The 25145-nt window shown below is 48.2% G+C and overlaps 2 protein-coding genes across 2 annotated transcripts; one reads left to right on the forward strand and one right to left on the reverse strand.

Moving 5' to 3' along the window:
- Positions 1-7391: 7391 nt before the first annotated feature.
- Positions 7392-11421, forward strand: UCRPA7_3813 (putative atpase aaa+ type core protein; the record flags this gene model as incomplete). Its single annotated transcript, XM_007916392.1, has 8 exons — positions 7392-8464; positions 8520-8922; positions 9462-9855; positions 10141-10200; positions 10257-10304; positions 10358-10479; positions 10530-10563; positions 10628-11421. The coding sequence occupies 8 exons, from the start codon at positions 7392-7394 to the stop codon at positions 11419-11421; spliced, it is 2928 nt and encodes a 975-aa protein (XP_007914583.1).
- A 393-nt stretch (positions 11422-11814) lies between these two features.
- On the reverse strand, positions 11815-13650 carry UCRPA7_3814 (putative cycloheximide resistance protein; the record flags this gene model as incomplete). The annotated part of the gene is made up of 3 exons (XM_007916199.1): positions 11815-12990; positions 13047-13141; positions 13209-13650. 3 exons carry the CDS (start codon positions 13648-13650, stop codon positions 11815-11817), a joined length of 1713 nt encoding a protein of 570 aa, XP_007914390.1.
- Between the last annotated feature and the right edge of the window lie 11495 nt (positions 13651-25145).

Raw genomic sequence — 25145 nt, forward strand, 5'->3', positions numbered from 1 at the left:
GGCGGCAGTGGTGAATGAGCAGCAGTCAGTGGAAGCTCAACAAGGTCGACTGAAGAGTTGAAAAAGATGTATTATATAGCTGATGTCTTCCAGCAGGGAGAGCTGTGGTCTCGGTGGTGGGGGTTTGCCTCGAATTAAATACACTTCAGCTCCTGTGGCAGCTTGGGGCTGTCCTCTACATCAACCAGCTACGACGTGAAGTGTGGACCAAGCTTGGGTCAGCTCCGTCTCGATCTCTGGCCGGACCCGGTAGTGGCAAGGATGGGCGATGGACGACAGAGACAAGGAGACAAGACATACTCACACCTGTGACCAGTGAAATCTCTTCCTGGCACGGATTACAAGATGATCTGACAAGCCCAAAAGCTGGGCGTGCCCCACAGCAGTCAATTGGTCTCCTCGCTTCTGAGCCCCCTACCACGCCAATAACACGCACGCTGCCGGGCACAACCGATGAACGCTCGCACGGCACCGCTTCAGCACAATGGCACTGTCAGGGTCCTAAAGCGGAATCGCACAGTTCTCTGGTCCCTGCATTTGGGGCCTGGGTGCTGTTAGATGTTGCCCTGTCCAGCTACTTCAAGTTGAGTTCGGCGAGTTCCTGAACCTTTTTCTGTTCTGCGTCCCGCAGCCGGGAGAACACCGGAAATTCTAGTCTAAGATTCCACGCCGTTGTGTGGGGGCCCCGATATCCGCCAGCGTGGAGGCATTTTGCCGGTGTATTGAACCAGCCTAAAGTGAAGCTGTCATGGGCTTTTCACGAGCCTCGGTCATGCTTGATGTAGATACCCTCCATTGACTTCACCGGAATGAAGACGGGCCAAAAAGGGGGGGAACTTGAACGCAGATCCTGGGGGTATCACCAACTCACCGATAACCGAGCATTGATGCGACAAGCTTCTCCAAGTCAGGCATTCTCTGCTCAATTGGCCGCATGCCATGATCGCCTATTGCATCCGTCTCACGTCATGGGATGCAGCTATTCAGGTCCCCTATCTGATCTGATACTTAGGGATGTGCTTGTCCACGCAGATTTTCGCTGGGATCAGGGTGGCACGATCGCGATATCGCAAACGATTGACGTTTGTGCATGAGGTCACTATCTGGGAGTGTCTCGCATCGTTACTCGATTAGAAAGACTAATGAAGGGTCACGATATCTCGGACGAGAGCCAAGACGCGCCCTTGACGTCTAGACGGAGCCACTGGAGCTACTGGGCGGAAGTATTGATAGAGGGCCATGATCAACACGAGACTGGGTGACTGGCTGGCTCCTTTGGCAGGCGGAGCAGGCGGAAGCACTAGATCTCGACTGTGGGCTGAGATGCGTAGAGCATTGGCATACATGGATGAGGCGCTCGTGGAGCGGTCGAGGTTCGACAGCAGTTGGACAGAGATAAGGATCAAGCCACCGGCCACTCCCAGTAGCTGAATTCCATCACCAACTGCCTTGTGTCAGAGGCGGCTCTGATAAGGCTTTTCTCGGCATCGCCTGCAGCCGCCTATTGGACAACTGTCTCAGTGGCTTGACCCGACGGTTCTAGGGCGGACCCCGCCGCCCGCATGCAAAGCTAGCTAACACTACTGCTCCAAAGTAGTAATTCAGATTCACGATTTGTTCCAGGGCAGCACACAGAGAAAAAATTTCCTGCTGTCGCGTGCGTTGTTATGCAGTGATGCTGAAGAGACATGCAGATGCAAGCCATGAGACATAATGGAGACTACGATCATTCCGGCCCTGTTATCCAGACTATCACCTCAACTTGTCCGTCTAGAGTTGCATCATCGACCGTATTTAGCTAAGGCCTTGGTTAACCCGTGCGAGTGATGGTGAAATGCTGCTGCCGGCTCATACAAGTCGGGAGCATTAACTAAGCCTAGCTATCCCACTTAGTTAGCTTGATTGCGGATGTGTCGTGCATCTGACTAACAGCACAGATTCCTCTAAATTCGTCGGTGAGTTAGCGCGTCAGGCCCTTCAGCTTGCGCCTTTCAGGATTGACTTTTGCCGGTGGAGATCTTCTCGGAAGAAGTGAACCATCAATAGATAGTCATCCTTACGAATGGAGGGCCTATGTTCTGTTCCTTTTGATTTCGTACAACATTACCTCTCAACGAACATGTTCCTCGAAATGACGTTCTCATCTTCGAGGACAGTGTATACCAATGAGAATTGGCACCAATCGGGTGTTGCACTGGACGTTACAGGGACCTTTGCATTAGCCTCCGTCCATCCACATATGGATTTGACGTAACAAAATCACCATTATAGACAAGCGCAACCCGTTTCAACTGCAGGACAGACTTTACATGCTATCTCGGCTTCAGATGAGGGACAATAGTAGTAGACGTTATGTACCGTCTTGAGGACAGAACTTTTGATCCTGGCTATGTGCACATAAAGCATTCCACACGTCTGTGAGCTTACAAACTTGCTCGAGGAGCTTCTATGGATGCGAAAATAATTTCACAATAATAACTACATATCTCAATCTAGCTTTTTTGCAATACTTCAATGTTCTACTAAAAAGTGTACAAAGGGCGAAGAACCTCTCGAAGGCTATGATATAGAATTGGGCAATGACATCAAGTCCTAAGAGCGAGAGTTTTAATCATCAAGTTGCCAAAGTCTTTGATAGAACATATTGTGTTCATTAAATGACCTTGTTATTTTGCGTCCAAGTATCTCTGAAAGTTGATAATGCCAGAGTTCGCAACCGCTCGTGCTGAAGAGACGTAGTAAGACGAAAGCGAGATGTTTTGAAGAGAACATAAAGTCCCCTGATAGCCCCACAGGTACTAATGACTCTTGATATGAGGCACGAATTTCGTAACGCCATCGAGTAAGTTCTCCACAGAGAACGACCCTGCGCTAAACACTGTGACTAGCGCCGGTCTAGATATGGAAGCCATCAAGACTTGGTGGGGGGTGAGAAGTATCTAAACAACGCTATAATTCGGTTTCACGGCATTTGAAGTTATTTGCTTCAATTCAAGCGTAGACGAAGCTACTATGTTAAGCGAATGGGAGGTGAATTGAATTGAAAGACGTCACTACAGTTTCTTCGCTGGTATTCTTCCTCTCGATTGTCTTGTCCTTAGCCAAGAAAGCGCTTGGCAGGTCTTGGCCGATAATACAACCCAGAACCAGGTTGATCAATCGACATCAAAAATGTAGCATGAGTTATCTGTTACGAAGGCAGTGAATTTATACTCGGATTGATTGAGTATAAAGGTAGAAGAAGTCCCTATTCCACCCCGTCATTTGTCTACGGAAAAAGTCAGTACACTCTCGCGACAAGAACTGGGAAGAAACATTCTTACTTCTTCCCCATGAGAGAGTGTTTCCGTCCTAGAGGCAAGATTAGGAAATACTCCAGGGCGTCGGGAGTGGCCCACGTAGTATGTCTCGTGATTGACCTCACAGATACCGCTCTCAGACTCTGACTTGTGGGCATCACAGTATCGACGGTTACATAACAGGCAAGTCTGTATCTTGCCAGTTGTTTGCAACGCTCTGTGCTGTTGTGGGCGCCGTCGGCGCATCTGCTCACACATGAAGCACTCGGTTTCTATTCCACCAGACGAAGGCATGGTGTCTGACCAAGTATAAACACGCAGAGATCGATTAATTTCTCGAAGATACAATAGAAAGATAATTATATATCATCCCCCGCTCAGATGTGACTCAGGATATTACAGCTCTTGTTGGGGAGGCTGAGCCATCGTTAGGCGCTGCATGGCGCTCTATGTTTCATTTTGGCTGAGTATATTACGCCCGACTTGTTTGTGCATGAAAGCCACACAATCAACGAGCCTACAAATGTAATTCGATCTTACTGGATGAGCTTGAAGCTAGGCTGGCTGCTCTAGTTGTAATTTAATGATCTTGTTGCAAGTGCTCCAGGTCGGTTAGTCGCGGTTTAGTCACACCCGGACGACAATGACATCCATGTTGCCCCAATTGAACACTTTGAAACAGGAACAGGCAGCCCGACATTTATCCGGCACAATATGATAATATCAGCAAATCAAACCGTACTACAGCCTTTGGACTTTTTGTCTAACAAGCCAAGGCTGAATTGTCTGTCTACCATCCAGCGACCTCCGAATCAAAGTCGGAGGAAGTACCTTCCTCGGATGTAGTATCTATATCAGCAGCTTCTTTTCCATCTTCTTTCCCAACCTTGAACTCCTGAATCGCCAGTTTGCTCTCTTTCTTCACGAAGTCGATGTTAATGCCGTCTCTATCACCCTCAACAAAGTCTGGCACATGAAGACTCGAGTTGGCCCATCTTTTCACTGAACAGTTGGAGAGTGTGTCTGTGACCAATAATTTGATTGTCAAATCAGGGACTTCTGCGAACGACTTGCATAACGTCTCAAGCAATTTCTTTGCGTCGTCATTACTGCCAGATATTCTTGAGAACGAATCGATCGTAATGAACACGGCGTCTCCTTTAGGAAAGAGGTGTAGCAACCTCTTGAACAGTGCTTTCTGGGCATAGTCCTTCTCTGACAGAAATGACAGATCAATAGTCGGCCGGCACTTCTGTATGAACCGGAGGAGCTGCCCATTTAGACTTTTAAGCATTGCCCGGGAGTTTGCCTGTTCTGAAGGTGCATCGTTTGTTCTGATTCCGCAGAAGAAAGCTAAAACCGGGAAGCTTGTTGCGCTAACGAGAGTCTTGCACAGTAGAGCAGATGTAATTGTGATTGAGTTCATGATGTTTTCTGGAGCTGTTTCGGCAGTGACCTCAAGAGTACATGACTTGCTGGTGCTTAGCCACTCATATATCTCACCCGAGTTCATCATCCATTGAATCTTGTCCTTTTCCCTCATACCTATTGTCTCAATGCTATTGATACACTCTGTGATGTCGTTTGATGGATCAGTGTCGAAAGAACCTAGCTGGCTGAACCACCGGTCAACTAATTTCTGGTTTTTGTCGGCGAAATTTGCGACAGCATTCGGGATACCTCCGATTCTTTTTTGATCTGAGGAAAGAATAGATCTGGCATATTCTCTAGCTCTCTCTTGATCAACTGAGTCAATTAGCCATCGAAAAATTCCAGGATAAAGAACGATGCTTACATGTGCCATCCACTGGATTGAAATCGGGGTCGCTAGCGAGGAAACGATAAAGCCTGTTCCATACTTCGGCTTGGACGCGTTCGTGAAACGTTTGTTCTTGTCCCTCCAGATATTTTTGTTGATTTTGCAGTATAATTTTCAAGCTTGCGTGGTCTTCTTTCATTTCTAGTACGTTGTGAGTAGTAATCTTGATCGGGGAGAGCTAAACATACTCTCTAGTTCTTCTTTGATGTCGTCGGCCACCAAGTTAACCCTCAAAACATTCCTGTCGATTGTGCTTGTGCGCCGTTCCATTCTTCCCATTCGTTCATCAGCACAAACGTTCACCTCTTCTTGGAATGCTTTTATATCACTGTCTAGTGTGTCGAGGGCTTCTCTGATATCATCGCCGTGCCCCTTTACCTTAGACACTAGTTTTTCTTCAACACCACCGCATCAGCTACTCGCACTCCATCATCGCAATAACGTATTGTGACGAAGCTCACTCACCACTGAAACTCATAGATAATCTATCAATGATGCGCTCTAGGACAACAAATATGGAGACCAACACAGCATCTGCATATTCGTGGAGCCTCGCTGATTCCATGTGAACGTCAGACAGTCTTTGTACAGCGTCTAGTTTTCTCGGTATCTCGAGTAGTGCTGTGTGAATATCGCTCTGAAGCTTTTCATAGTCTTCTATGCCCTGTTCGAAAGCTTCAGGTCAGCTGGCATAGCTCCATGGCCTCTTTTGCTGGTATGCGTACTGCAAGGATCATCGTCAACCCTCCTGAGATGACAAATCCGTAACTATCATTTGGCACAAAGGCAAGAATTGTACTCCGATGTTTTCTCGCGGCCTTGAAACACTTGCGGATTACTCGCATGCTTGAGCGCGCCTTTTCCGAATTCTCGTTCCTTTCTTTGATTTTTTGGGCCACCAACACCACATCTGTAAGTTTATAATCTTTTGGGTCCTTGAGTTTGATGCCGAGTTTCTGGTCGAGCTTTCGCTTTTTAAGAATCGTGCAAAAGCTCTTGAGCACCTTCTGAAAACGATCCATTTGTTCGGCGGACGGCTTATACGGGTCCACCTCTCTGATGACCCGTCAATCTCTAGATCTTCTGTGAAGTTACACGATTCTTACTTTGTCACTTCACTTTTCGCCACAAAGGCATCTCTCTCAATCAGGAACCGCGGTCTGGGAGTAGTGCTGCTTTCACCAACTGTCACGACCTGGCGAACAACATCTTGCCCAGCACGTGTCTCGACGAAGCCTGCTGCCATATTCGGCAATGTTCTTGCGCGTACCACAGTCCATTGCTGCGGTTGTTGTGCCATTATTGTCTCTAGTGCGGACGTTGTCTGCGAACTTGAGGTTGCAAGAGCTTTGCTCCTGACCTTGCAATACTAACTTATCTCTCAAAACACTTGATTTCGAGCAAATTGAATGCGCAAGGCTCTGAACCTAGGCGGGGTGGTTCATGTTGCATGTGCAACACAGCCACAGGCCCCCATAAGAGCGTGCATTCATAGGCCCCTCAAATAATCTTGCCGGCGATCGTCCTTTGCGATACCACACCATAGGCGGAATGTCTGCCACGTAGGGGGTAGGACCGCGAGAGGAAATTTCTGTTCATTGGCTGCTTCTCGGTGTCCGCTGGGTCCCAGGAGGCATCCCCTGGTTTCTGTGTGCATGAGCTGAAAAGCCAATGTTTCGCCAGCCGCTGGATCCAGTAATACCAGTACTCTTTGGCGCGGCCCCCAACTTTCGCCGCCTCAACAAACTTGAGCTAGAGAAAGGTGTCTGGACTCAAGCGAATTTGCAGAAGTCCTACGAAGAAACAGTAGATAGAACAATATCAATTCCTAGCCTACCCAAAGACCTTGGAGAGAGTAAAGACGCAATCCACTCATGGTCGAAACTTCCCGCCTCACACAAGCTTGAGCTACATTGGGAAGCTGCATGCCCAACCACCACTTCTCGAGGGTGTTGTGGGGGCTAAAAGACGAGCACATAAGTGTATGCAGGGATGTGTATCCTTTAAGCTTCCCCTGCCCGCCTCATATGAGGCTCGTGAAGCTCCGACTACTTTCAGACTTTTGTCTTCAGACTCGTTTGCTTCTAAGTCAGTATCTGCACGGCTGTCATCTACGAGTGTATACTGCTGGTTCCGCCACAACAAAGTAACACGTCAAACATTGGAAGCCCACCAAGTCCGCTTCCCAAGAATTGAAGCCCGGAGACTTTTGACTTTCACAGGAGTATTGGATACGATAGCACTAAATTAGCTCGAAAGCATTAACTGCGAGTATGGAATCTCAAGAGACTGACGATCAGTCTCTGAAGGTCCCGGGGCAGAACTCCGAAGGCGCATCTCTTACACGATCAACGAGCACGGCAGACAGCTCTCTCTTTGACGCGTCGAGTCAAGCGCCATCATCGCAATCATCTGACCTACCTGATACGGGCGGAACGTCGGATGCCAAAGAACAAAAGCAAGATACGGTACAGGAAGCGCCACAAAAAGATGCTGAACTAAATGAAAAGTCTGCGGAGCCTGCGCCTTCGGACGCTGGGAGTCAAAAGAGCAGGAGATCGCGCCAGGCCGAATCAGAGAATGCAGACGACTCGGACACCTCAGAGGAGTCCGAGGCTAACCCATATTACAATGATTACACGACGAAGGACATAGCTAGCCAGCTTGATTCTAAGGGCCTATACGAAGCATATGTCATGAAACTACAGCGGCAGGATGAGAAGTCAAAGAAACCCAAGAAAGAAAAGAGCTCTCGGCTAGTAAGGAGCTTCGTAGATTATGTTCGGCTTCTAGAAGAGCGTATTGAGCAGCTGGAAAACAAAGTTGGCAAGGCTGATGGTCCAGCTCCAGAGGAAGAAGATCAGCCAAATGAGCAAGGGTCAACAGTTGCTGAAGAGACTACCGATGAGGCTAAGCCTGCTGATGCTGAGGACACCGAAGCTGCCTCCGGCGAAAGATGGGCAGATGTGGCCCTTGAAACGAAGTTCTTCCAGGCTGACAATGAATTTGACGCCGAGGGCGGATACGTCTGGGGGAATATCCGGAAGAAAGGCACATATCAATGCAATGAGGATCCGAAGGTTCTCATTCGAGTTCTTTACAATTGGGCCGAGGACGTCGCTGAGAAACCCCCAACGCTCACTGAAGGAGAGACACCAAATCCAAAGCATATCGATCCTCTTGCCATTGGGGTTACATCCGAGCCCATTTCTACCTTCTTCTCCAAACAGCTTGATCTCGACGTCGACAGTAACAACCTAGTCCGGTTCTCGAAACCCTTTCGACCTCTTCTAAGGAACTTGCAACCACTTAGAGAGCAACTGGTTAAACTCGAAGGAATGTTTGAGTACGTCTCGTTTCGGATTTGAAGTACAGGGCATGGTAGCTAACGTCTCTATTAGGACCGATGAAGACGAGCCGCAATCTGCAGTACCTACATCTGTTGAAAGTGTTGAAAAGAAAGAAGACGATAAAGAAGCAGAAGAGCAACCCACTGAGGGCGATGCACTACCATTTCCTCCAGAAGAGAATGAGCAGGATATCGAGCCATTCGACCGCAAAGAAGCCATAGAGCATTTCCGTATCCTCATCCAATGGATCGAGAAGTATCTCAAGAAAGCGCTTGATCTTCTAGAGCGATTCAAAACTGGTAGGGAGGAGAAGGTAGCATTTGAGAACCTGTGGATGTTGTTCGAATCCGGCGACACAGTTTACTCGCATTTCCAAGAAGGCGGGCAGGTCTTAGAGAACGACGTCGGCGACATTCACATAAAGAAAAGGCGAGATGTTCCGCAGGCGTATCGCGTAATTGCGACGGCTGGTGGAATACCTTTACAGAAAAGCTTGGCACCTAAAACGAAGGATCCGGATGAAGAAATGAACGAAGCCCTTCTGAGAAAAATGGCCTGGAATAACAAGAGAGTTCGAATGATGAGTCCTGCGCTCCTGCGAACGACAACTGAAGACTCAGGGCCAATGAAAATGAAGAGAAAGTACAGTCCATTATATGTATATTGCTTTTACATTGACTTTGATGGGAGCAAATACGGGACTGTCACAGAGATCTTTGTGTTCAAGCCGCATGACGGCGATGTTGACATCAGGAGTCTCGAAGCATATCCGTATCATTTTATGACGACACCGGCAATGGGACTCAAGCCCCCAGAACATCAAGGGGAGGGAAACAAAAAGGACAAGTTGCTCGAAAGAGGCCGGAAGTTTATTGATCTTACAACGGTATCTCATATGTCATACGAAGGCTTGACAATTGGAGAGAGTCGAGAAGAGGTATGCCTTGTCGCTCCCGAAAGTTTTCTTTGGATCCATACTAATTGTTGCAACAGATCAGCAGTGCGGTCATCGTCGACTTCAAACTGGCATACCAAGAATACAAGCAACAGTTCCCTGAGCCAGACGAAGTCGTGCCGAAATTCTCCTCCTTGACTAGTTATTGGCAGAACATCAGAGAGCGCCAAGTCATCGAAATGTATCGATGCTCATGTGCAATTCTTTGGTGCCATAGCACCGATTGCACTTGGGATCAGTATGCTGACCAGCAAAAGAAGCATCGAGATAAAGTGGAGTCGAACATGAAGCTTCTCCTAGAGGAGTACGAAATCGAAAAGTCAGACCAGAATGATGGCATGAGGAAATTTAAGCAATATATGGAAGAAAAGGATCTCATCCGTATTCTACCTGGCGTCGTTCCGGGATTTGCTCTCAGAAATAGGAAATGGGGTAAGTTTGTCCTGTCGAAAGCGCACAGCACCATTACTAACTCTCTCAAAGTTCGACTGGACCTCAATATGCTAGACGAGGTGAAACGGGAAGACAACTGGAATGATCTCGTGCTGCCTCCTGGGCATCGCAAAATGGTTCAAGCAATGGTTGAGACACATGCAAAAGGCACAAGGTCTACGTCGGGCCATGCGATTGACAGAATTGAGATGGATCTGGTCCGGGGAAAAGGCAAGCGGTCCAAGCTATTGTTATTTCCGGTCCGGGACTAACACATCGGTGTAGGCAAGGGCTGTATCATTCTACTTCATGGTGCACCAGGCGTAGGAAAGACGTCTACTGCTGGTATGTTCATCATAGCGATGTGCGGAGGTTGTTAAAAGTTTTGCTGATCATAATAGAGTGTGTCGCCACTTACACTGAACGGCCATTGTATCCAATCACATGTGGTGAGTAGTTCTTTCGAATGACATCCGGGAAAGAGTACGACTAACTCCTTCAGGTGATATTGGTTATGTGCCTGAAGATGTCGAAGACAATATGGAGAAGCACTTCAAGCTAGCACACAAATGGGGATGTGTACTTTTGCTTGATGAAGCTGATGTCTTCCTTGCGAAGCGCAACGTATGTTTGGCTACTTCACCTAAAATATCATTGATACTGATCTCGCGTAGAAAGAAGATATTAAGAGGAATGGCTTAGTATCAGGTATGACTCGTCAAACTTTCAATAAAGATGCCGCATTTTGAGAAGTGGTGCTAACCTATATCAGTCTTCCTACGCATCCTCGAATACTACTCCGGTATCCTCTTCCTCACGACGAATCGAGTCGGCACTATCGACGACGCATTCCGTTCACGACTGCATTTGACACTCTATTACCCCAAGCTCGACGAGGAGCAAACAATCAAGATCTGGAAGAAGAATTTGGACCGTATGAAGACCATTAACGAGGAGCGCATAAAGAATGGTCGTCTCGAAGTGAAGTTCAACAAGAAAAAGATCCTGGCTTGGGCCAAGAAATACTGGCGCGCACTCCAATGGAACGGCCGACAGATCCGCAACGCATTCCAGACGGCAGTGGCACTCGGAGAGTTCAAGTCGCGCAAGGAGGCCAAAGGCGGGGAGACGTCTATTAAGCCACCCGTCATGGACGTCAAATACTTCAAGATCATTGCCAAGGCCTCGATTCAGTTCAACGAGTATCTCCGGGAGACGCACGGTGCGGACGAGGAGAAAACTGCGAAGCGTGATATGATCCGCACTGATTATGCCTTTGAGTCGGATGTCAAGATTAAAGGCTTCGACGGTATTGTAGACTACGATGACAGTGACGAAACAACCTCCGGCTCCGAGTCGGATATCTCTTCTGATACTGAGTCAGAAGCCGAAGATGGTAGCGACAACAATGGATCAGACACAGAGTCAGAGGAGTCTGAAGACGAAAAGAAGAAAAAGAAGCGCAAGGGGAAGAAAGCAAAGAAGGAATCGACAGGCAAGTCTAAAACTTCAAAGGAAGAGAAGACAGACAAGGGTAAGTCATCAGATAGGAAGAAGAGATCATGAGGGAGGGTTCAAGAATAGCATCTCTCACCTCTCGAACATGGTTTCTTGAGTGTCAGGACTCTTCCAACAACGGTTCGTTCAGCTATTCTCTTTCAACAAGAGATTATCCTGTCCGAAGACTGCTCGATGCTGTAAGATAAATCGGTCCCGTCCTGTTTCACTTAGCGAGGGCACCTCCAAAGTCTACGATCAAAGTTTACAACTGATATATATATCTTAGCCATATCTATAGGGCAACTTTTGATGCGTAATATAAACCTTATCTACATCTGTATATGAGAAATCTCAATTCCATGAACAGTAAATCCAGAAGCGTTGCAGCCGATATCCCATGCAAAATGCCATATAAAATGCGCAACAAACATCTCTACGACGGTACTAGTGTATTCACAACTACAAGTTCTTCAGGTCGAACTTCTTTCTCAGGTACTCGCCCCATTTGAGAATGAGAAAGGGTACAGGAATCATCGCGGCAGCAATGAATCCTAGCAAGCTGTTTCCCCAGCCCATGCCGAGTGTGTCATACATCCGCAGACCGCACAGTGGCAACACCGCACCAGCAATTGATCTCACGACCGTATTCGCGGCGAGGGAGCTGGCAGCATAGATAGTAAAAGCGTCGACGAGATACATCTGGAGTGCCATGAAGATGATCAGATTTGCAACGCCGATTATCACGGTTCCGAGAATGGGCACAATCCAGTGCACATGATACTCAGCCGTCCATCCGTAGATGAAGAAACCGACTGGCAAAAGTAGGGCGCCAATCGGTAGTGGCTGTAGACGGTACTCAGGCTTCATTCCCTGGCCTTCCTTCTCGGCACGCTTCTTGATATTGCGATCAGATGAAGCGCTGAAGAAGACAAGGCCGACCATCGATCCAATTCCCAGGCCGAGAAAGACAAGTCCAACAGTGCTAGTGGAAAAGTGGTAGTACTCTTGGAAGACCTCGGTGATGGAAGTGAAGAGCAGGTAGAGGTAACCGTAGACAACAGCCATATATAGAGCGAATATCATGACAATCGGACTCCTAGCCAACATCTTTAGAGGCCGTACAATTCCGCGCTTGAAGTAATCCCCCGGACTAAGACCAGCGTCGAGCTTGGATCGTAATAAATTGTTGCCGGTCTCCTTGCGAAGCTTGTTGACTTTCCGCTGGAGGAGGATGGGCGCATATGTCTCCCGGACAAAGAAAAACATCATGACGCTGACAAACCCTCCAATAATGACGAGAAGCCAGAAGACCCACCGCCAGCCTTTCGCATCAGATAAAAACCCTCCAGCAACAGGACCGATAATAGGTCCAAGGAGCGGTCCAATGCTGAAGATAGCCATCGCCGCACCGCGCTTCTCTTGCTTGATCATGTCGGCGATTGAGCCGCCGCCGTTTGTGATAGGCGTAGATCCAAAGATACCAGCAAAGAAACGGAAGACGATAAGGGCATTCAAGCTCGGGGCTAGGGCGCAACCAACACAGAAGCTGATGAAGCCAATGTTGCAGATATGATAGATGATCGTACGGCCATAGATCTCAGAAAGCGGCGCCATTAGCAACGGTCCAAAAGCAAACTATTTCCCCGTCAGTATTTGATGATCACGATAAAGCCACGAAAAATTCAACATACGCCAAGGACATAGACTGATACAACAAAGGCAGCCAGCTCGGTGCTCGAGCTCTTAAATTCAACCATAAGTTGCGGAACGCCAGGTGCGAAAATTGCTTCACCAAAAGTCAATAAACGAGGAATATATGCTCAAGGTGGTCGTGTGGTAGGTTAACAACTTACAAGAAGCAAGAGGAGTGATAAAGGTCAAGAAGCTGATCATGCCGCAATTCACATACTTCTGCCACTCTGGCCAGTTATAAGGATTGGCTGGATCATCGTCGCCATCCCACCACACGACATTGGCTTCGTCGTCTGAAGTGGTCGCTTCCTCCTCTTTTTCCGGTTCCTTGCCCGCTTCCTTTTCTACGTCTTCTGATACGCGACTCCTTTTCCTCGCAAGAGAGTTCCGCCTTCGCTCCGCGATTGACTTCTGGCGCTTCAATTCGCCTGCGTCGTCGAGTACATAGCCAAGATTTGAAGGTATGTCCGCGTCGTGGCCTTCGTCTATGGCTTCCTCGATCTTCTGCTGGCGCTCGATTTCCTCATCGTTATTGCGGGTCGAGTCATCCGCACTGTCTGTGTGATGCACAGGCACCTCAGCCGGCGCCTCGTGGGCGGCCATCTGGAGGCGCGGGTGGCGGCCGCTGCGATCCTGCGCTTCCTGTTAGCCATGCTATTCGGTGCCAGTGACCAATTGGCCCCGGATCGACGTGGCAAGGCATGGAACCGAGTATCTATTTTCTTTGCGATTGAGTGCTTACAAGATGAGTTACCTCTCAAGTGGTCGAGAACCGTTGGCCCAGGCACAACAGTTATGCGGTACACAACCAGACTGTGAGAAACCTTAACAGCAGCCACCGCAGCTTGGCGAGCGGGAGGACTTGTGCAGATCGGCCCAGGCTGAGGGAACTGGGTTGATTAGCCAAGACACACAATGATTCGAAGGACACTGCACGCACAGAGACACTGAAAACTTCGTGACACTATGCGCCGAGGACACTTAAGGGTGGACAACGACAGGAGCCGCAAGATCAAGACTGTGGAGAGAGCAGGGTTATCAACACCCTCAATTCTTGAGCCTTCAAACTGGCGGGGAGCCTTGTAGAAAAAGCTTCCATGGCAATTCGAAAAGGAAAAACAGCGACGATCTTAAGGCGTCACATTGAGTTAACCTCGAAATAACCCCCCGTCGCATCGGCGCGTGTTGTCCCAGCGGCGGTACCGGGCTTAATGGGGACTTTTGCGATCCTCCTTGCACCGGAAGCACCAGAGAGCAGGAAAGCCTGCATAACTCTGGCGGCCGGCAATCAAATTTGGTGTCCAAACGGAAGATTAACTCGAAAACGGCTTAGAGAGAGTTGCATAAGTCGGGCACAAGCGGTGACAGAAGACCACCACCCTCGCAACCTCGCACCGAGCCCGGCTCCCTGAAACCAATCAATCGATCCACCATCGTGCCGTGCCATCCCTACTACCACGCGAACGGCTCAGCAGCTCCACAAGCTGAGATGAAGCAATCACAGCGGGCATCTTGAAGCAGGGAAGCTAAGTGTGATAGTCTGTCTATTCCTCAAGTCAAGAGGCTGTGACTATGTATGGGAAGATACACGAGCAAAGGATTACATCCAGAAGTCATTTAACGTTATCAGCAACACAACAGAGACAGTAACTCGTGTCCGTTGCCATACTCTTCTCACTCCACTTCAGGTCCTTCTGCTCCCCCTCAGTCCCCTCACTTCACCACACCTGGGCAGTCCCGTTGACAGCTATCAAAACCAACTTAGTGCTTAGGTCCACCTCCTCCACGCCGATCACCCGCCTCACCCCGCACTATCGGATTCCTATTACACCCGACTCCCTTATGTAGTAGCGCTAGACAGTGTGATTCTACTTGAGGAGGCGGAACAAAGTACCTCTCCCTCGTCGAGCCAAAGTTTCTTGGAGATAGATAGGCATGTAGCTCAGAAATCCATACATGGCCGTCTTCGCAGTCTCGCTACTGTGCATGTTCTGAGAAGGGAGACGATTCCAATTGGCCAGAGTCAACTGACTGTACTTAGGAGTTAAAACATTTGGGCTTTTCAGCCGCTGATGCGAACTTGAGGTTGCACAGAAAGAGATCCTATGCTTGTTTGATTGGCCCTATCACACGCGGAATCATCCGTCCAAAGAACGCCGCATGTTATCAACCTTCTTGATTGCCCCTCGCATCGTTTTCGGTTCAGCCACTCCAACGCATGACACTTCACGAAACTTTGAGCTACACCAGCCCATCCCCTGGTGCCGTTCTACTCAAAGCAGAAGTCAAGCGGGATGTCCGGAGCTAGGACCGTCAGGTTCGGCGGCAATAGCGATGGGAGCGGTGGGAGCGACTCGGGTATTGAATCCGCCGGACACGAGGCCAGCCACGGAAGACCAGCCCGTCCCGATAGCAACCTCACCCCCGCTCCTCCCCCGGTCCCCCTCTCTTCACAACATATACCAGACAAGCCAGCGTCGGCTAAAACTGTCAGTTTTGTTGGCGACGTTGGCAGGAGACACAGGAGCGGCGAAACCGACTCAGTCATCGGTTCCATCGTAGATCAGGCTAGCCATAGAAAGACACCCGATCCCGATTTATTCACGACTATTGAGGCCCAGAGATACGAAATTCGTGCACTAAGGGAAGCTCTCGACGGTGCGGAAGAGCAGACATCACATTATAAAAGAAAGGCAGAGCGGATCGATGCGGAACTCAGCCAGACTCGTAAGGACTTGCGTGAGAAGCAAGCGCAATGGCGTGAGCTTTTTCACCGTACGGAACAGCTCGAGGACGAGAGTAAGAGGCTTCTTGAGAAAATGGAGTTGATGAAGATGTTGCAAAATACACCTCACGATAACGAGAATCTCAAGATGTTAATTGCAGATGCTATCCACACGCTTAAGCAGCAGCTTGGCGACCAGCAGCCGCCTCTAGTCATCCGCGGGTCTCTTCCGCAGTCTCCTGAATTCAAGAGTTCCTCGCGATCAAAGAAAGCAGAGGCTAAACGGGAGAAGGAACGGTTAGCGAGAAGATTCGAGAAGAGCGATGACACGGTCTCGGAGCCGGTATTGCTGTCGCGTCCGCCACGGCGTCGACGCGACAGCTATGTCGAGCCTTGGGGCCTGGGTAACCCACCACAGAAGGCCCCCAGTTTTGTTGAATATGCTTCAACGACTTCGCGACCTGTAATATCCGTTACTCCTAAGAGCTACGGAGTCCTACCTACACAGCGACAAGCCACACACGAAGATGGACACTACGAGGACGGCAATTATCACTCTTATCCGTTACTAGAAAGGCCCATGCGTAACACCAGCACTAAGTCGGGTCACGACGAGGTGAAACAGGATCCAGAGACGAAGCTGCGGTCATTGGTAGAAGCGGAGGCCGCATCAGCATCAGAAATCCGCGATGAGGAATCCGATCTCAGCAATATAGGCGTTGAACCAGAGCAAAAACATAGCACTCAACACACTGAGACAAACCAGTCGCCCAAGACTTCCAAACCAAGCCATCGCGAGGCTTTAGACACAACTTTTGAACAAATCACTAGCACCGACGCCAAATTAAAAGAAGAAAATGAGGCGTTACGCACAGCACTCCGAGAAGCGCTCACGCATTCACTTCGCGAAGCACTGTGTTCTACCATGACAAGCTACAAGATCCGTCACGCTACAACGAAAGTAGAAAGCGCGGATGAATTGAAAAGGCGCTTTGCTGACCTCCTCCTTCCCAAATTAACGCACAGCAACAATGCGACAACAGTGACTTGAATTATGGCCGCCTACTCGATGCGTTTCTATATAGAGGGCAAGGTCCTTTGGACTAATTGTACGAAATGATGATTGGCCGGGATAACGCTACAGACAAAGCGTTTATGCATAGGGCCCACGATATGAATATAGAGATTTGAGGAGATGTCATCCGGACTCAATAGCATGATACGAATAGGACAAGAGCTTTTAATGAGTGAACTGGAAGTCACTATCAGCGGCATTGTATTAAGAGGCTAAACGGCGTGCACAGCAAATAGTTCTCAGACATTTCGTACAGCTTGGTGAATATGTTGAAATGCGCGCACTGTTACTTTAAAACAGCGCGACGAATATGCTGCCTCTTATCTTTGAATCTTCAAGCTCCTCCAGGAACGCAGTAACTGTTACATACACCTGACACATACTAGCTTAATCAGTTTCCAGTGCCGACACGGTAAGTTCAAGCCAGTAGGCCAGTCTCTCCTCCAATTGCTCTTCTCTCGCGATTTGTAGAATTTTCTCCGCATTACCGCCACCCTGATCGTAGATTCGTAGATAGTCTTGAACTGCGCTTCCTTCAAGTGAACCATCGCGTTGTAAGCGACGGGTGATCTCACTTTCGAGAGTTGCAGGAAAGTACTCGAACACAGAGTCCACCACTTCATGTATAATAGCCATGACTACGGGGTGAGTAATTCGTTGTGGTTCCACGGCTCCTTCATCTGCTTCAAGAGCAATATTGGTAGTATTCAGGCGCTCTTCTTTGGCAATGGATAGCGTGTCAATGTCGACCGGCATTTGTTTCATAGGATGAGAGTTCCCGGAGCCTTGCGATATAGGCACTAACGGAGCATTTCCGCAAGCAGACTCCATTTCATCCATTTCATCCTGAAGCAGAACTCTGATATGCCCAAAGACTCTGGCTTTGAATCTCAAGCGTTCCAAGCTTAAGGCTTCCATATCGTCTTTTTCGCCGTTTCCTCGATAAACCTTTTCCTCTTCCAGGCCCAAATCCTGCCACTCCAATATCAGCTGTGCGTCTATGCTATTGAAATCTGCCTCCCTCTTCTCACTCTCAAGAAGTCTTTTGCCTTCACGATAGAGCTCAAAAGAGTCTCTCGGCGAATTTGACCACGTTACCATAGCATGGCGCAAGAGAAATAGAATTCTCATCACATGTGACAGCAAATTCTCTTGCAATGCATCCTTAGATGTAGGAAACCCCGGCGAGGAAGTATTGTTGAAATTCCGAAGCTTTCCGCCTTTGTTTCGTTTTTCATTTTTTGCAGTGGAATCAGAATCGATAAGAAGTTCTTCAAATGCGAAAGATTGTTGTTTGCTTAAGATAGTAGCATGGCGCGTGAAAGCGCCGAAGTCAACCAAAAGTAAGACTTTTAGTAATCTCGACCGTTGCTCCTTCCAATTATCAAGCCAAATCGCGCGATATACCTGCTCCGCATCTGGAGTGCGTATCCCCTCGGGTGATCTGAAATCTTCGATGGCTCGAAGAAGAGATTTTGGGTCCGTAGGGTCAATGTCAGGCAGTGCCACTTCAATATCATCCGCCTCAAGGTCGTCATTCAAATGTGACTCACGAGCCGACTTCGCATCGATTGAATCACCATCAATACTGCCAGCACTCCATGGAAGACACCTCAATGCGAATTCATGTAGATGTTGTGTGATATGCTCATCAAACGTGGATTGAGGGTTTTCTGTCACGTATCCACAAAGGGGGCAGCCCAGTGGTTTGAGGATCTTGCGGTGGCTCAACCTCGCAAGCGATGAAAGCTGAGGTAATTTGAACGTAGCAGTGTGCTCTATCTTCATGTGGGCCTCCCAATCCTCTATGCGTTGGAAGCAAGGCGCTGTACCCGTTGCTGATTTCGAGGCGCAGGGGTCGCAAACCCATCCAGAAACGCCATGCTCGTTACGAGTGTGCTTAAGAAGTTCATCAGACGTGAGATACATGTGATTTGGTGTCTCGCACTCTTCGAAGATACACGTGTATGGGATGATATCCTGCACAATGTGGCCCCTGTTCAGTTGCTATTAGCTTATATTTTCCTATGTGGCCGACAGAACACCTTTACCTCCATCTGTTTGGATTCTTCGAATAATCGGCTGGTAATATATCAGCACAATAAGGACACTGTAGTAAGTCTTCGGAATTCAAGCGTGGGCAACTTGGGTAGTCTAGAACAGCACCAGTTCGCGTAACTCGGGTAACAACAGAAGGCGATGATTTCTGAGCCCCAGCGGAACAGCCCAAGTCAATATTCGAACCTATTTCGGTGGCGGTGTGAGCCACCGATGGCGCTATGGCACTTGACACTGAGGGTGTAAGAGTTACCAGCTTATCTGCCTTTCGATGAGACTCGGGCGCAGGCAAAGTGATGGACGAAGGTTCGGCAATCGGACGCGTGGAAGTAGTCGACGGTTTGGATTTAGTTGCCTTCTTTGAATGTACTGATCGAGTGGCAAACATAATTCTATTCCTTCTCAGGACATTCGCGTGTATCAGTCGTTTTTGGACTGATGTCAGCTGCCTCGAATCCGTAACTAAACGGTGCAGTTCATTAATATTATGTCGTTGCTCAGAGCCGGTTTTGATTGCTCCCATCAGAATAACGGCAGTCAAGTGTGTCTTGAAGTCCATGAAATCGTCCTCTTTCAGTGATTCATCGGCCTTTCGATATCGAAACTTTGCACCAGATCGCCTGATAGCCGTTGAAATCCTCACAAGTTGTCCCAAAATCAATTTGATGTTGAACATCTGTTCTGGGGGGAGATCGTTGGCTTCAGATGCGCCATTAATTACATCTATATCCGTTTCATCACTTGAGAATTCTAAAAAGAGATACTCGTCATCATCTTCTGAAGTTGAAGAGGGCTTTTCCATGAATCCTATGTTCGACCCTTCAGAGTCAGATCCAGCTGTTTAAGATTAGATCTGGGTTATTTTGCTGCTCGAGGAGAAGGCCAGCGATACCTTTTTGTAGTAAGCTATTCAGTGCTTCTGAAAGACCTGCTAATAGATCGCAAACCAATTCGCGTATATCGGGATTATCCCGTACGCGGTAATCGAGTGAGGCTCTTCCGACACTGTTGGCTCTCAACGTTGCAGCCCACAAGTTGAATTCTCCTTGACGATCTTCAACCCAATCCCTACCAGCACGCAATGACCTAGACAAGCATCTGTCGAAGAGAATCTCACAAGCTATAGTTCTGTTACGTATATCATCCTGCTCTTTCTCTTCGACGTCCATTATTGTGTCGTTCTATCCGGATATGGACCCCGGTCGAAGGAACAGTTCTCCGGCTGACGATCGTGACGGCGGGGTTTCCCTCGCAACCCCGCTGAAATAAAGATTATACAACCAAGTAACGGTAACTCGGGCTAATGGCAGTCAGTACGTCAATACTGCCAAGGCAATTCCGCAGCCTTCTAAACGTCGAGGACTCGTTAGACTTCTGGGCTCGTGTATGGAAAGGGTACAAATGTTGTGCTTCAGAGCTTTGAAGAGTAGGACTTTTTTCGTTCGCTGATTAATATCCAATCGTTTTGCGAGCCTGGTCCTGTATGCTTTAGGTGACATGCAGCCTTGGTCAGGCGTGCTCGACACCTAGAAGAGCTCGGTCATTCATTGAAGCCCATCCATACATTGCTGGGAAGATTGAGATTCGCGATATTCACTGTCAGAGATTGTTTATTGCCATTATGGCGTCAAAGGCTTGGTTTGTCCTCAAACAGACTCACTATCCACCACCAACCTTTCCTCAGAATGGGACGGGCCAGGTTCGTGGAAGCGGCCCGATTTGTCTTGGGCATCTTATTCCAGACCTCCAACACCTGGACAATGTCATCAATCCTCATGGGCCATTGGATGTACCTCCAGATACACCAATATTTCTCTCGAAAGCAGAAGATCTGACTTGGGTGATGAAAGAGGCCAAGGGACTATCCACTTCGAGCTGGGCAGGGGTGCCCATTGCTGCTGCTGCTGGCTTGACTGTCAAAATCGGAGCCGGTGTGGCATTCAAGCACAGCGTCAGCAACTACTGGGATTTTGAGTCACTTGAGACATACATCTTCCAGCCCACAGGAGAATACATCGAAGACAGCATAGAAGAAGAAGATGTATCGAGGTATCTCAGACAACGGGGTCTCTTCAAGTCGTCCTCTATGTTCATGATCACAGGCATTATAGTGGCTCGAGGCGCTAAGTTGCAGACATTCAATGGCCACACTCGAGCAATACATGGGGGCCCCGGACTGTATGTGCGAAACACACCATCCACTCAAATTCTGTGATTTGAGAATTTATTTCTTAGAGTGGCTAACAGTAGTAGTGAATTCCCTCTGATTGCTGAATTCGGGGTCGATGTAGCTAGATCCAAACAGCTAGACATTACCGCAACTGCTCAAAAGACGACCGACTTTGTGTGGGCAGTTCGGCTTGCAAAGGTTTCAAAGGGCTTGCTGGACAGACAGTGGTCGCATGAGACGTTTTCCAGCGGTGCCACCTTTGGCTTGGATGAGGAGTTGGAGGATGCTCAACGACTGTACGATGCTCTTAACAAAGAGGGTTTTGTTAGTATAGAGAAAGTTGAGTTCGGGGGGAATGATGAGGTCTTTATTATCGATACATCTAGTGGGGAGGAGCCAAGCATAGGGCGTTAGCAAGTAGTCTAGACTTTGACTCTATTGCAGTCCCTCTATTGAGGGGTCTTCTGTCTATGCTAAATGTTCCGCAGTTGATTACAAAGGAGAGACTGGACACAAACATGGGGTGCAGCCCAATCATGCACAATTTGCCCCGCACTGATCTGCCTGCCTCTTCCTCGCAGCTGAAGGCCATGGAGACTGTGACTCCATTTCTAACCTCTTCTCTACGTTAAATCGATCATGGCAGCGTCTTTTCCTAGGTCCGATGGCAAATTCTTCTATGGCGACCCAATCAATGTGAGCCTTTGGCAGTAGACGATCAATGACGGACTCAAATCCCCAGTCTCCCGTGGTGTTTGCGCGTGGGGTTGTCCAGCAACTTCGGGAAATCGCACAAGACCTAGCCAAAGAAAACGATATCAGAGCATTTTGCAGTCCGCTGACAGCCGAGCTGGCTAACCTCCAAGAACATTTTGGAAATGATGACATGAATCAAAGCTTTCCGGAGAACCGGGTGGTCAAGCTTTTAGATAATTTGGAGAACCTATGCCAGGTGAGTTTGTGTTGCGGGCAACAGCCACTAGACCAGATAACCAACATATCCTTCGACAGTGGCCTTCGCGCTCAAGCTCTCTACCTTCGCACAGAGATTCTTTCGACTGTAAGCAGTATCCGACGCTCATGCAGTTATCACGAAGGCGGATTTCAGCGAGAAATGCAATAAAAGAACTCGCATCAAATACTCGGCGGAAGAAAGACCGTATGGCATTGCTGAAATTTCTCAAGGCATTCGACAAGCTGAAGAAAGTTGAGCGCGGCCCTGATGTCTCTGAACTTGAGTCGGCAGATATGCAGGAAGATGAAAGCGACTATCAAGTTTATCTACGAGCGTTGTATACCAGTCTTGCATCTCATTGTTTGTGCCAACAGGATGATAGCGAAAGGCCAATCACCGCAATCCTTCAATTACGAGCTTGTTGTACAGCCGATGAAGTTGATGATAGTGTCAATTTCAAAATATTTTTCCTCGCCCATCCACATCATCATCGTGGGAGTGAAGCTTGCCATTGGCAGGATGCTAAAATCTGCGTTGTGCGTACAAGGTAAGTGGTTGAACCCCATTTATCAGGTCGAGCATGGCAAAACTAATTTAAGAAGAGGGATCAAGTTCAAGCGTGAGGCAAGCGTCGATGCTGGCATTGCTCCCAGTAAACATATTTCGATAGCCACTTTTTGCAAAACGATTACGAATCGGCAAAGGGGTCAATTAAACTTTGCCATCCGGAACCACAGCCTCATACTGGAAGGATCCAGTATGAGATCCCAAAATTTTATTCTAGACTCTTCTAGTGTGTCCTTAGCCAAGTTGCTTGAAGACACAAAACTGTCCGGAAAGATGAAGCTGCTATTGTCGTATTATTTGGCTAAAGCGGTGTGGCAGTTCTACGACTCTGAGTGGATGCGCAGGGAATGGACGAAAGAAACCGTACAATTCATGTTTGAAAGACGGTCAATGCACCCAAGGGGTATCTACATTAATGAGCCCTTCCTAAACACGCATTTCGACGGTCTTCGGGAAAACCAGGGTGTTAACGATGATTTTAGAACTCACCCCTTCCCAAAAGTTCTCGCTTTAGGTATTATGTTTCTCGAGATCGAACTTGGTATCAAGATCGAGGATTATAGGCAACCCGAAGACATTGAGACCAACGGCGAGCCCACTGTGAATGCCGACCATATTGCCGCCATGGGACTGTTCAACAGTGATAGCCTATGGGAGGAGAGGGAAACCTTTGGAGCATTCAGAGAAGTCATAGGAGCATGTTTGATTCCAGATGACTTCAATACCGCTTTGAGTGATGTACAGAGCCTTCGGAACGTGCTAAAGAGGAAAGTAGTGCAGCCACTCCAGGCGCTGTTCATGGCTGCCTGGGGACATCCAGACAGTTCACAAATCCGTCCACTTGAACTTGAGACTTCAGAGACGGCCGAATTAGCATTTCATGAAAAGACACATCCTGCCTCGGCTTCAAATTTACCGATGACAATCTTGACTCATCAACCACTCTGTCCATCGCCTCTGCCGCAGCTGCCAGCTTGGACTTACCATCCAGCTCTCTTTCACGGAATGCAGTAAGCTTGGGTTCCCATTGAATTCCGGCGTTTATTTAACAGAGATCTAGGGCTGGCATGTCTCCTTCGCTGACACCATCACCAGAAGAACGAATTGGATCAGTAATGTCACACACGTATGGATATTGTCCTCGCCCTCCTCGTAGTACAGCTATTGACTGCTTAATCTAGTGCTTCAGGGTGCTCATCTGATGACTGGTTTTCAGAAATGGATAAGCTCAATCTTGTACTACGGCCCAAACACAAGGACAAAGATAGCACATACAAGCCCATCAAAATAGCGATTCTCGATACAGGTGTAAGCGATAGTCATGGCGATTCAGTCAAGGATTACAAGGACTTCGTCAATCCCGAGAACGACGACTGGCAAGACACAACAGGCCACGGAACGAATGCGATTCGACTTATACAGAAAATATACAACATAGCTCAAATATACGTTGGCAGGGTATTTCAGAGTTCCACAGCAACGGAGAAGACACCCATTCTAATGGCTGAGGCTGTAAGGCACGCAAAGGATGACTGGAATGTCGACATAATCGTCATGCCATCTGGGTTTAGGGAACCGAATGAGGAGCTGGGAAAAGCGATTAATGAAGCACGCAACGCCAATATCTTGATATTTGCAGCAGCTTCAAACTATGGAAATGTTGTGGACATTGCCTTTCCCGGTCGCCTCTATATCGATCTCAAGCTTTTCTGCATGTTCTCAACAGACGCAAATATCCGTGCTAACTCCAATTTCAACCCTTCGGCATCATCAAAAGCGCGAAATAGCTTTGCTATTCTTGGAGAGAACGTTAAACTTTTAGAGACCGATAAACCCCTCTCCGGCACCTCCTATGCGACAATGATTGGTGCTGCTGTTGCAGGTCGCACGCATTCTAGATTTTTCAAGGCAGAAGGATAGCAGAGAAAGAATTCGGTTGATTGACAAGATGCATACCGTCGAGGGTATGTCAGCCATCTTTGAGAGGATGGTGGAAGGTGCCTTTGACAATGGATATCATTGCATGGCTCCATGGAAACTTCTACCTTCCGGAGTGAAGAACGAGGATTCACAAACGAAGAGAATCCACGAACGGAAATATATCTGTGAAACCATCTCAAGAGCCCTGGAAGAAATGCACAGGAGATAATTGAAGATATGCTTTCATTCTACCTGCTCTCGGTCATTGTGTCATGTCATTCTTGTATCGCGGACTGACACAACCCGTGTTATGTCACATAGATCATTGTTCTATAGTCATGTTGACTTGCGAAGGCAACCACACAAAGTGAAATAGAAATTGTCTCACATGTCTCTGGTGACGGAAGATGTACGGTGTTTCGGTTGTTATGATTCGAGGCATTTCAGCCAGTTTTCTCGAAGTCGGGCAGCTCGGCATCCTGGACCTTTGGTTATAGCCATGGGTGATAGACAAGATCTATTGTCATTGCCTCGCAGGTAGGCAACCATCTTACTATTTCATGTTTACTATCTCTTGTCTGAGCGATGTTATTTAACTAGTCTCATTGATGTTACCACAGTGCATGCA

The sequence above is a fragment of the Phaeoacremonium minimum genome (genome assembly GCF_000392275.1).
Source record: "Phaeoacremonium minimum UCRPA7 unplaced genomic scaffold PA7_03_scaffold_290, whole genome shotgun sequence".
Taxonomy (NCBI): Eukaryota; Fungi; Ascomycota; class Sordariomycetes; order Togniniales; family Togniniaceae; genus Phaeoacremonium; species Phaeoacremonium minimum.